Here is a 13,887-nt window from a genome sequence, read left to right on the forward strand (position 1 = left end):
ACACAACAGGTAAACACGAGACACAACAGGTAAACACAAGACACAACAGGTAAACACAAGACACAACCGGTAAACACGAGACACAACAGGTAAACACAAGACACAACAGGTAAACACAAGACACAACCGGTAAACACGAGACACAACAGGTAAATACGAGACACAACTGGTAAACACAAGACACAACAGGTAAACACAAGACACAACAGGTAAACACGAGACACAACCGGTAAACACAAGACACAACCGGTAAACACGAGACACAACCGGTAAACACGAGACACAACCGGTAAACACGAGACACAACCGGTAAACACAAGACACAACCGGTGCACACAAGACACAACAGGTAAACACGAGACACAACCGGTAAATACGAGACACAACAGGTAAACACAAGACACAACAGGTAAACACAAGACACAACAGGTAAACACAAGACACAACCGGTGCACACAAGACACAACCGGTAAACACAAGACACAACCGGTACACACAAGACACAACCGGTAAATACGAGACACAACAGGTAAACACAAGACACAACAGGTAAACACAAGACACAACAGGTAAACACGAGACACAACCGGTAAACACAAGACACAACAGGTAAACACAAGACACAACCGGTAAACACAAGACACAACAGGTAAACACAAGACACAACAGGTAAACACGAGACACAACAGGTAAACACGAGACACAACCGGTAAACACAAGACACAACCGGTGCACACAAGACACAACAGGTAAACACAAGACACAACCGGTACACACAAGACACAACCGGTAAATACGAGACACAACAGGTAAACACAAGACACAACAGGTAAACACAAGACACAACCGGTAAACACGAGACACAACCGGTAAACACAAGACACAACAGGTAAACACAAGACACAACCGGTAAACACAAGACACAACAGGTAAACACAAGACACAACAGGTAAACACAAGACACAACAGGTAAACACGAGACACAACAGGTAAACACGAGACACAACCGGTAAACACAAGACACAACCGGTAAACACAAGACACATATGACGTCACAGTTTCCATAGAAAACACTTATTATCTCGCTATTGGACTTCTGTGCTCCCCACGACACCTGATCTGCGGCATAGTCTTGGACACTCAGGTGAAGGTGAGCTGTCAACTGATCACCACCAGGTGGTGAGTCGGATCAGATGACGGCGGAGCCGGCTAGAAACGTGTATTGAGGGTGAACTGGGAACGTCTGGCGGAGGATCCTGTCCGGGAGGTCTTCAACTCCCACCTCCGGAACAACTTGTAGATCTGTATGTTGTATGTATATGTATGTATACATATATGTATATATTAGTGCTGGGCACTACGTATATATATATACACACACACTTATATATATATAAATACACTTATATATATAATTATATATATATATATATATATATATAAGTATATATATATAAATACACTTATATATATATAAGTATATATATATATATATGAGTATGTATATATATAAGTATATATATATATACACATATATAAGTATATATATATATATATATATATATATATATATATATATATATATATATATATATATACTGGTTATGAAACCGTCTCAAATTAATACCGTAAATTGCTAATACTTTTACAATGAGCATTTTGAGTTTAAAGGGCATTTAAAATACAGTTATGGTTAAGAGATGTTCAAAACCAATTTTTTTTTTTATCAACATTGATTCACCGTTTACATTTAGACCAAGTGAGGAATGCGCATGGTGTCTTAAATGAACTATAAAATGGTGATGTGTTATTCAATTCAATTCAGTTTATTTTGTATAGCCCAATATCACAAATTACAAATTTGCTTAGAGGGCTTTACAATCTGTACACATACGACATCCCTGACCTTTGACCTCACATCGGATCAGGAAAAACTCCCCAAAAATAACCTTTGACAGGAAAAAAAAGGGAAGAAACCTTCAGGAGAGCAACAGAGGAGGATCCCTCTCCCCGGGTGGACAGACGCAATAGATGTCATGTGTACAGAATAAACAGAGTTACAGAGTTACATAAACACATTATTATCATTAACACCAAGTCTCCATTTCAAATTCCTGTGAAATATGATCTCATTGTTAACGTCCAATCAACGCCTTCAAAAAACATTCACTTTAGAACCAGTTTTGATTGTCTTTTCACCGGTGACCATCGTCATTATTAAATGTCTTTTCGACGCGGACATATTGATTTAAACCATGACCAACAGCAAAAACAATAGCAAAGACACATTTGTGAAATAAGGTTGCAACCTGAGAAGCATCAAAGCCCAGTCATGTTCTATACTACGACTTCAACAACATTCACAATCAACTAATTATTGCATGTCATCACTATTTTGGTATGTGGCTGAAACAGACATCACAATGGCCACAGCCAGCCAAATTGATTTTGGTATTCAAAACAATGCTAGGCTTCAATGGGTTCCTGGGGTCATCTTAATCCATAGGCCTGATGGAGCAGCTGTAGACGTCTGGGCCTACAGGTGAAGATGGATATTATTTTTAAAGTGATTCAATGAGCCTTCAGACAGTTCAAAAGACAACAGGGGAAGTTGTTTTTGTTGAAATTGAAGCTGTCAATCTCGTTTTTACTAATTTCCTTATTATTGTAGCTCGTAGTTGGCACAAGACGACAGACACTTTAATTATTAACACACAGTACTCGGACATTTCCCTTCACAATAAAAGCCCCAGACACATACCACCCGAATACTGCTTCCTAGAGAGTTGTTTAAGTACTATAATAGCTTACATTATTAAATATGTATATATATATATATATATATATATATATATAATTTATTTTTCATTAAACAAACAAAAAAAGCAGCTGTTCTATTTTAAATTGTGGCTAACAGCTATGTTCCGATGTAAAAAACTCTATTTTATTTTATTCTGTATGTTCTTTAATCTCAGGTTAACTTTTAAAGTGTGTATAAATATCTGTTTGAGAGGAACACGTTTAAACTATTTGCACACAACGTCACTTTCGCTTCCTCGTCAGGTTCTTCGAGCGACACTTCCTCGTTGTGTTCTGCGGGCCTGAAGTGACGGCGCGACGGCCATGGAGGACGGCAGCAGCAGTAAACACAAGACACAACCGGTACACACAAGACACAACAGGTAAACACAAGACACAACCGGTAAACACAAGACACAACCGGTACACACAAGACACAACAGGTAAACACGAGACACAACCGGTAAACACAAGACACAACAGGTAAACACGAGACACAACAGGTAAACACGAGACACAACCGGTAAACACAAGACACAACCGGTACACACAAGACACAACAGGTAAACACGAGACACAACCGGTAAACACAAGACACAACAGGTAAACACGAGACACAACCGGTAAACACGAGACACAACCGGTAAACACAAGACACAACAGGTAAACACGAGACACAACAGGTAAACACGAGACACAACCGGTAAACACGAGACACAACAGGTAAACACAAGACACAACAGGTAAACACAAGACACAACCGGTACACACAAGACACAACCGGTACACACAAGACACAACCGGTACACACAAGACACAACAGGTAACACAAGACACAACCGGTACACACAAGACACAACCGGTACACACAAGACACAACAGGTAAACACAAGACACAACAGGTAAACACAAGACACAACCGGTAAACACAAGACACAACAGGTAAACACAAGACACAACCGGTACACACAAGACACAACAGGTAACACAAGACACAACCGGTACACACAAGACACAACCGGTAAACACGAGACACAACCGGTAAACACAAGACACAACCGGTACACACAAGACACAACAGGTAAACACAAGACACAACCGGTAAACACAAGACACAACCGGTACACACAAGACACAACAGGTAAACACGAGACACAACCGGTAAACACAAGACACAACAGGTAAACACGAGACACAACAGGTAAACACAAGACACAACCGGTAAACACGAGACACAACAGGTAAACACGAGACACAACAGGTAAACACAAGACACAACAGGTAAACACAAGACACAACCGGTAAACACGAGACACAACAGGTAAACACAAGACACAACAGGTAAACACAAGACACAACCGGTAAACACGAGACACAACAGGTAAATACGAGACACAACTGGTAAACACAAGACACAACAGGTAAACACAAGACACAACAGGTAAACACGAGACACAACCGGTAAACACAAGACACAACCGGTAAACACGAGACACAACCGGTAAACACGAGACACAACCGGTAAACACGAGACACAACCGGTAAACACAAGACACAACCGGTGCACACAAGACACAACAGGTAAACACGAGACACAACCGGTAAATACGAGACACAACAGGTAAACACAAGACACAACAGGTAAACACAAGACACAACAGGTAAACACAAGACACAACCGGTGCACACAAGACACAACCGGTAAACACAAGACACAACCGGTACACACAAGACACAACCGGTAAATACGAGACACAACAGGTAAACACAAGACACAACAGGTAAACACAAGACACAACAGGTAAACACGAGACACAACCGGTAAACACAAGACACAACAGGTAAACACAAGACACAACCGGTAAACACAAGACACAACAGGTAAACACAAGACACAACAGGTAAACACGAGACACAACAGGTAAACACGAGACACAACCGGTAAACACAAGACACAACCGGTGCACACAAGACACAACAGGTAAACACAAGACACAACCGGTACACACAAGACACAACCGGTAAATACGAGACACAACAGGTAAACACAAGACACAACAGGTAAACACAAGACACAACCGGTAAACACGAGACACAACCGGTAAACACAAGACACAACAGGTAAACACAAGACACAACCGGTAAACACAAGACACAACAGGTAAACACAAGACACAACAGGTAAACACAAGACACAACAGGTAAACACGAGACACAACAGGTAAACACGAGACACAACCGGTAAACACAAGACACAACCGGTAAACACAAGACACATATGACGTCACAGTTTCCATAGAAAACACTTATTATCTCGCTATTGGACTTCTGTGCTCCCCACGACACCTGATCTGCGGCATAGTCTTGGACACTCAGGTGAAGGTGAGCTGTCAACTGATCACCACCAGGTGGTGAGTCGGATCAGATGACGGCGGAGCCGGCTAGAAACGTGTATTGAGGGTGAACTGGGAACGTCTGGCGGAGGATCCTGTCCGGGAGGTCTTCAACTCCCACCTCCGGAACAACTTGTAGATCTGTATGTTGTATGTATATGTATGTATACATATATGTATATATTAGTGCTGGGCACTACGTATATATATATACACACACACTTATATATATATAAATACACTTATATATATAAGTATATATATATATATATATATATATAAGTATATATATATAAATACACTTATATATATATAAGTATATATATATATATATGAGTATGTATATATATAAGTATATATATATATACACATATATAAGTATATATATATATATATATATATATATATATATATATATACTGGTTATGAAACCGTCTCAAATTAATACCGTAAATTGCTAATACTTTTACAATGAGCATTTTGAGTTTAAAGGGCATTTAAAATACAGTTATGGTTAAGAGATGTTCAAAACCAATTTTTTTTTTTATCAACATTGATTCACCGTTTACATTTAGACCAAGTGAGGAATGCGCATGGTGTCTTAAATGAACTATAAAATGGTGATGTGTTATTCAATTCAATTCAGTTTATTTTGTATAGCCCAATATCACAAATTACAAATTTGCTTAGAGGGCTTTACAATCTGTACACATACGACATCCCTGACCTTTGACCTCACATCGGATCAGGAAAAACTCCCCAAAAATAACCTTTGACAGGAAAAAAAAGGGAAGAAACCTTCAGGAGAGCAACAGAGGAGGATCCCTCTCCCCGGGTGGACAGACGCAATAGATGTCATGTGTACAGAATAAACAGAGTTACAGAGTTACATAAACACATTATTATCATTAACACCAAGTCTCCATTTCAAATTCCTGTGAAATATGATCTCATTGTTAACGTCCAATCAACGCCTTCAAAAAACATTCACTTTAGAACCAGTTTTGATTGTCTTTTCACCGGTGACCATCGTCATTATTAAATGTCTTTTCGACGCGGACATATTGATTTAAACCATGACCAACAGCAAAAACAATAGCAAAGACACATTTGTGAAATAAGGTTGCAACCTGAGAAGCATCAAAGCCCAGTCATGTTCTATACTACGACTTCAACAACATTCACAATCAACTAATTATTGCATGTCATCACTATTTTGGTATGTGGCTGAAACAGACATCACAATGGCCACAGCCAGCCAAATTGATTTTGGTATTCAAAACAATGCTAGGCTTCAATGGGTTCCTGGGGTCATCTTAATCCATAGGCCTGATGGAGCAGCTGTAGACGTCTGGGCCTACAGGTGAAGATGGATATTATTTTTAAAGTGATTCAATGAGCCTTCAGACAGTTCAAAAGACAACAGGGGAAGTTGTTTTTGTTGAAATTGAAGCTGTCAATCTCGTTTTTACTAATTTCCTTATTATTGTAGCTCGTAGTTGGCACAAGACGACAGACACTTTAATTATTAACACACAGTACTCGGACATTTCCCTTCACAATAAAAGCCCCAGACACATACCACCCGAATACTGCTTCCTAGAGAGTTGTTTAAGTACTATAATAGCTTACATTATTAAATATGTATATATATATATATATATATATATATAATTTATTTTTCATTAAACAAACAAAAAAAGCAGCTGTTCTATTTTAAATTGTGGCTAACAGCTATGTTCCGATGTAAAAAACTCTATTTTATTTTATTCTGTATGTTCTTTAATCTCAGGTTAACTTTTAAAGTGTGTATAAATATCTGTTTGAGAGGAACACGTTTAAACTATTTGCACACAACGTCACTTTCGCTTCCTCGTCAGGTTCTTCGAGCGACACTTCCTCGTTGTGTTCTGCGGGCCTGAAGTGACGGCGCGACGGCCATGGAGGACGGCAGCAGCGCAGAAGAGCCGGCGGAGGGTTCCCGACGGGAGCTCTATGGAGATTACGTGGACTACTTCCTCCAGCCGGGGGCGGAGGTTCGGCCGTGCTGCGACCCCTCGATGCTGAAGAAGGCGGCTCGGTACCTGCGGGGGGAGCCGCAGCCCGCGGAGGCTTTCACCGTGTTCCCGTTCTACCGGGCGGTGAGGCAGGACCGTGCGCCGGGGGGCGCGTGCGGAAGGAAACACCTGAACGCGTTCATTAAAGCCACCGAGCTGCTGGAAACCATCTGCGTCAACCTGTTCCTGCAACCCTGGAAGAAAGAGATCAAGACACTGAAGGTGGCGTTCTGCTTTCTCTCTCCTTTCTTTCTTTCTTTCGTTCTCTCCTTTCTTTCTTTCGCTTTCTTTCTCTTCCTTCCTTTCTGTCTTTTTTTCTTTCTTTCTTTCTTTCTTTCTGTCTTTCTTTCTTTCTTTCTTTCGTTCTCTTTCTTTCTCTTCCTTCCTTTTTTCTTTCTTTCTCTTCCTTTCTTTCTGTCTTTTTCTCTTTCTTTCTGTCTTTCTCTCTTTCTTTCTTTCGTTCTCTTTCTTTCTCTTCCTTTTTTCTTTCTTTCTCTTCCTTCCTTTCTTTCTTTCTGTCTTTTTCTCTTTCTTTCTTTCTTTCTGTCTTTCTCTCTTCCTTTCTTTATTTCGTTCTCTTTCTTTCGTTCTCTTTCTTTCTCTTCCTTCCTTTCTTTTTATTTCTCTTTCTTTCTTTTTCTTTCTCTTTCTTTCTTTTGTATTTCTTTCTTTTGTATTGCTCACTTTCATGTAACTTGAATTGGCCCGTGTGGATAAGAGTTGAATTAATTGATAAATACTCAACACGGAAGCATGCGTATCGCATTAATGATGACGTTATACTTCATTTCGTCACTTTTTCATTGTGAACCAAAACTCCAACCTTCCTTAAAGTAGTGCTTGTTATTGAATTGGAACAGCTGGTGTCTCCATGGCATGAGTTGTCCACCAGAGAGCAGACTTTATTGTTTTAATGTCCTGCTCCCTACATGATCTTTAATGACCACATTTCACCGACCCTCAATTAACACCGTTTGTTTATTTAGTAATGAATAGATACATAATTTAAGTGTATTTGGACCAGTAAGCAAAAAAGGTGTCTGTGCTTTCACTTACTTGTGAAGACACCAGAATCATTCAAGTTAACTTAATACTCGCATCAATATCTTCAATAATTAGACTGTTCTTGCAATGATAAAAACAGAGTTTATTCATCTTAATGTCCAATGTATTTTAAAATGCTAAATTCTAGGAATTGTCTTGTCACTTCTATCACACATGGAAGTAAAAATTGAATCTTATTCACACTCGCATTAAACATTACATATATTAAATAGAACAGTAACGTGGTTTAAACGGCTAATTACTATTCACAATTTAAAATAAATACCAGTCAAACAGAACTATGTCATTAGTGTTTACTTTAAAAGTTGATTAATGTCATGCAATATTTTTTCGATATGAAGGGATGCATTTCAGAAGATTCCACCCTTTCTGTCAAATGACCCCATTTCTGTTTCTCTGTGCCTCTTTCAGACGTTTACAGGTCCATTTATTTACGGCCTCCTGCCAGTTCTCAGCAGTTCTACCATTCAGTCCGTCCTGGGCTCTATCGGCTACCTGCCCCACACTGACACTCCACAAAGGTAGGGAACGATGAAAATAAGAACCAGAACAAGAATGACAATAAATGCTTCAGACATCAAGCAATAAGGTTGCCGGGGTGTTTCCCTGCCAGGATAAACATACACCATACACACTTGTGAACAGTGAGTTAGACTTAAGATGTCTGGGCAAAGCATGTCAAGCACCTAAGAGATAATAAGAAAATCAATTGAAGTGGTTTTGTTAGGAATGGGAAACATATGTTTACGTGTGATGTAAAACCCCCAAAATGTACATACAATAAGTAAATATCTTTCAGAACAAGGGTTTCCAACCCGGGGGGCGGGGCAAGCGTCACTCAGGTGTCAATACCTAAGTGTACAAATAGATAGATAATGTGCGTCTTTTCGTATACTTATAATATGCAATACTGCTCTAAATATTGTTTTGTTACTACTACATTTCACATCATTATATATGACACTTGTATACTATATGTATAACCTACCAGCCTTTTTTCTTTGTTTTCTTTGTTAAGATGTTTACCATATCATGTCGTACTCTAGACGTCACTGTTCCTCTGAACACAGCATTATTTTTCCGCCAGGTAAACCTGAACACGCACACCTCTCCTGAGCCTAACAGCGCTCATAACCGCACAACTATATAGATTCTAATGAACTAAACGTAGATCTTAAAGCCTTGAATATAAACAGGACCCGTAAGGAACAAAAATGCAGTCTTTACTAATTGTTAGGCCTACTTCAATAGGCATGGATGTCTTCAGAAATAGACGTCGCTTCACGTGACACTTTAGAGGAAATACAAATACAAATTACGGGATCACTGTTCCTTCCAGACATATTTCTGCTACATTGCCTGAGAGCTTAAAGATCTCCGCTCAGCTCCACCTAATCTCAAGTAACTCTGGTATTTTGGTGTTTCCTGGTGCTCCAGCGGGTTCCCCCATCAAAGCCTCCACAACGCATTACGCAAAGCGCAACGAGCCACCGGCAGAGAAGTGTGGACACTTGGTGTATATGTGGCAAAAGTGATGCGCTAAACATAATATTGTAGATGTGGCCTCACATAAATCTTCAGGTTAACCAAGATTTCAGGCGATTTGTACCACTTCTATGTGGAGTATATACTTAACCCGCTGTCTCCCCCTAAAGACCCCCTGGCCTGCCGTGTCCTCTTCAGTATCCTCTAAACCGCTTGATGCATTTCAGTGAATACAGACTCCGGGAGGATGTGAACCCCGACAGGGCCATGCTGCTGGGCTTTGAACTGCTGCTGGCCAGGGTGAAATGTGACCACCTCCTGGAGGTCCTGGAGAAGGATCAGCTGGATCCGCCGGTATGACAACAAATCTTCCAACTGTGTTGAATGTTTGAGTTGAGTTTTAGAAAAGGAATGCAATTAAAAAAAATTACAAAAAGAAACACTTAGACATTACATTTTGGGGATATATAAACCCACACATTGTGAGTGTAGCTCATTAGCATGGAAAATAAACACATTATACCAATAGTGATGCTAAGTGTCTGCCAACCTTCTTGTAAATGAATGGCAGCCATAGGACACGGTTTACAGGGGGTCAGCCTCATTTCATAGCTTTTTCATGTGCGATAATCTTACACTGCAGGACTTTCTGGAGGTTCTCCAGAGGAGAATGGACCCGACACAACTGGATGAACCTCCGGAGAAGACGACGATGGGGCAAAAGGAAGAGGAGAACAAGAAGATGGAAGAGGCACATAGAAAAGAGGTAGGAAGACTGCATCAGCCTGGGACCACAGAGCTATGAGGACTGTAATGGAGCAGCTCTCACTTGTTATTCCAACATAACAATGAGAAGAACTAGATGTGGCGCTAATTCATCTTTTTAACCTCCTTGTGATGAGAACGCTCTCAAATGTGACAACCAACATGACACTTAGTGATTTATAATTACACGCAGGTAAAGCTTTCATGAAGCAATCTAGTTATTATTAATATCATTATTGTTGTTAGTGAACTGGTTGTTATTATGACTATTCAAATTGAGAATTACTATAAGTGGGTAAAAGGCATCATGTTAATGTCATATTAATATCACACTGACTCTACAGTGATCCATGTTATCCAGTCACATCAAGCTTCTCCTCAGATGAAAACAAGCTCGTAAATGAGTGCTGTGGACCATTTCTTTATTAGCCTTAAATATGGTCAGAATATTTAAAAACGTCCATGCTGTAGTATATGACACACTATGGGATTCTGATTAGTCATTGTTGGTTAATTTATAAGAATATAGAACCAGGGTTTGTTTTGTGGTTGGTAAGTATTTTACTTGATAGCATTAACTTTTGTAAATGAGCTCAGAAAAATGTGTAACATTAAACAACGTAAAATCAATTGGATTCTCCTGGTATCGGAGACGGCAGCGTTCAGTTTCACCATTTTTTCACCACAAACTAAAGAGCATTTTTGTTATTTATTTTATTGTAATCACCCCTTACCACCTTTATCATTAATTTTTTCATTTTTCGGCATGTTTGAGTATTTATATACTGTATAATAATCGTGCACGATTATTGTTGTTACATCATTTATATTTATTCCTATTCATTTCCTTATTTATTTCCTTTCACATGCTTTTAGTGTTCTTGTCATCTTCTTGTCCTGTTCTCTCTTTTTCTTGCAATACAATAAAACATAAAGAATGAGCAGTCGTATAATGCATAGCGACACAGGTCATCAACGCACATGACGGACCCTGCACTGAGCTCAGCGGTTTTATTCCTCAGGTGCCTCAGATTTTGGACACCATGCTTGCAGTGAAACCTCATCCCAAGCCTCGCCGCTGCTGTTCCATAGGCTTAGACCAGTCCATAATGGAGATGCAGATGATCTACCCTGACCTTGCCTTCAGGGGCCGTCCTCTGCTACCGGACAAACCTCAACGAGCAAGCGGCAGCAGTAAAGATGTCCACGCTCCCGACGCCGATGATCACGGTGGTGGCCGTAAAGCTGCCGAGGTCCCCAACGTCGCTGCTCCGACTACACGCAGTAGAAGTGATGGCGGCGAAGCTGATGACGTTGTTGGTGACGATTGCAGAGGCGGTGGTTGTAATGACAGGAACCGAGGGGGTGGGCCCGCACCGGGAGACGCCAACAGCAGCCACGTCGGTACCACTGATGGAAGCACAGGTGATGGTGGGCTCAGGGGTCCTCAGGCCCTTTCCCTACACATCACACTGAGAGCTGCATCCAAAGCAGAGCAGAGCCTGAAACCTGGAGAGGCTCCGCCCACAGCAGAGGCTCCGCCCACAGCAGAGCCTCCTGCCCGGACACAGCAGCAGACGGTAGCAGGTACCTCACTCACACATGTATACACACAGTGTATGATAATCAAAACATTATAATCAAATTTCTATCCCATGAATAAGGAGTCCATTTCATTAGAAGGGTGCTAAAATCACAGGATGCATCATTTAATAATATAACAGTTTATGGATAAAACAAGAGAACCAGATATATTCAAGGGATAGCTACCACAGTATAAACTGTATGGCAATATAATATTGTCAAGCCCTAATGGTGAAATATTACTGACTCTCTTTTTGAAGAAGAAGAAGAAGAAGAGTCTCCCTCTGTTTCATTTGTTGACTATTTTTGCCTCGGAAAACGGCGGTTTTGTTCCTAAATATGAAACTCCTGATTTTTACAGACCTACAAAACAATAGAGCGACCAACCCACCGCGTCCCAATCTGATCTTCATGCAGGAGCTGAGCCAGCTGGCGGAGAGCATGGGCCAGCTCCGTGTGCGAGACTCCAAAGAGGAAGTGAAGAGCAAAGAAGAGGAGGAGGAAGAAGAAGAAAACCAGAGGGAGGAGGGAACCACCAATAAAGGGCGGAGTCAGACAGAGGGAGGGGCCGAGGAGGAGAACCTCGGTGAGCCAGCGGCGACGGGTCCAGCACTGAGCCGAGCTGCAGGTCGAGGAACCGGATCCTCTCGGCGTCACCACTCGACACTGGCGGGTTGCCAGGGCTCTAAAGGAGGAGACGGCACTGTGAGGGATGAGGAGCAGCTGGCGAAGAGCTTTTTTATGGTCGCGCATCACACTAAATAACGCGCTCTCAAGGCTCATTTACATGGATATGGAAATTATCAAAGACAAAAAACCACTGAGCGAGCCGAAAGCAATACAAGCCGTTATCTGTCTGTAAGCCAAGATTTACCAGTGCACTAGTAGGTAAAAGAGAACAATATTGTAATACTCAGTCCCAATATTTTTCTATTAAATTCCAATAATAATATTTGATTGTATGTGCAAGTCAGCAGCTACTTTACAGTTTCTTTTCCTCATACGTAAGATAGTGTAGCCGTCACAAATGTCCCACATCTCAGACTCGACTCCTCACCTCAACACATCGACCTTTGTGACCTCACACGCTACCAAACGTGTTTTGGGACTCTGACCATATTGCAGATTAATTTACAGAATCAGAAAAGCCCACCCTCATAGTCCAGACTACTGGAGGTCTTTAGTGTTATAGATATTGTTTTCTGTACTTTAACTGTAGATGTATAATTAGTCATGAAAATGTACTGTTATTTGAAATAAAGTTTTATGAGGTTCAATTCTCTAAAGAAAGAACCCCGATATTCAAATCTGAAATTGAATCTCATATACAACATTTTACAGTTTACGAAGTCTTAATTGACTTACTTTCAAAATTCTCTTTTTTTTCAGAATAATTTTGGGATAAATTGACAAACAGGCTTGGAATGACTGAGCAATCTCCTTTGTTTTATAAATAAAAAGGAATTATGATTTGCTATGGCCTTCTCATTGATCTAGTTAGGGTTTATATGCCAGTGGGCAGGTCAGAGTGACAGAGCTGACGAGGTGGGTGTGGCTAACAGGTGCACTGAATGAGCTGATTGGTGAGTGCAGTAGAGTGGGCAGGTGAGAAAAACAATACAAACAAACTAAGCCAATTAGTTTGTCTTTAACTGTTGTTTGCATATACTGGCCCTCTAATTCCAAAAGGACACATTTAAATACTTACTAAAGATAATTGTTCACAAGACTGAATTGTT

The 13,887-nt window shown here is 40.5% G+C and overlaps 1 protein-coding gene across 3 annotated transcripts; it reads left to right on the top strand.

The window, feature by feature from the left end:
- Nucleotides 1–3,035: 3,035 nt before the first annotated feature.
- On the top strand, nt 3,036–13,882 carry LOC117743664. 3 transcript variants are annotated; one of them, XM_034551362.1, is made up of 7 exons: nt 3,036–3,129; nt 7,139–7,471; nt 8,726–8,835; nt 10,027–10,153; nt 10,443–10,565; nt 11,587–12,151; nt 12,510–13,882. In XM_034551362.1, the coding sequence occupies exons 1-7, from the start codon at nt 3,124–3,126 to the stop codon at nt 12,911–12,913; spliced, it is 1,668 nt and encodes a 555-aa protein (XP_034407253.1). In that variant the 5' UTR covers nt 3,036–3,123; the 3' UTR covers nt 12,914–13,882. The 3 variants fall into 3 exon arrangements, with proteins under 3 accessions (XP_034407253.1, XP_034407254.1, XP_034407252.1); XM_034551363.1 differs by lacking the exon at nt 3,036–3,129 and having other exon boundaries at nt 7,054–7,471; nt 12,566–12,808; XM_034551361.1 differs by lacking the exon at nt 3,036–3,129 and having other exon boundaries at nt 7,055–7,471.
- The last annotated feature ends 5 nt before the right edge of the window (nt 13,883–13,887 follow it).

The sequence above is a fragment of the Cyclopterus lumpus genome, chromosome 15 (assembly GCF_009769545.1).
Source record: "Cyclopterus lumpus isolate fCycLum1 chromosome 15, fCycLum1.pri, whole genome shotgun sequence".
Taxonomy (NCBI): domain Eukaryota; kingdom Metazoa; phylum Chordata; class Actinopteri; order Perciformes; family Cyclopteridae; genus Cyclopterus; species Cyclopterus lumpus.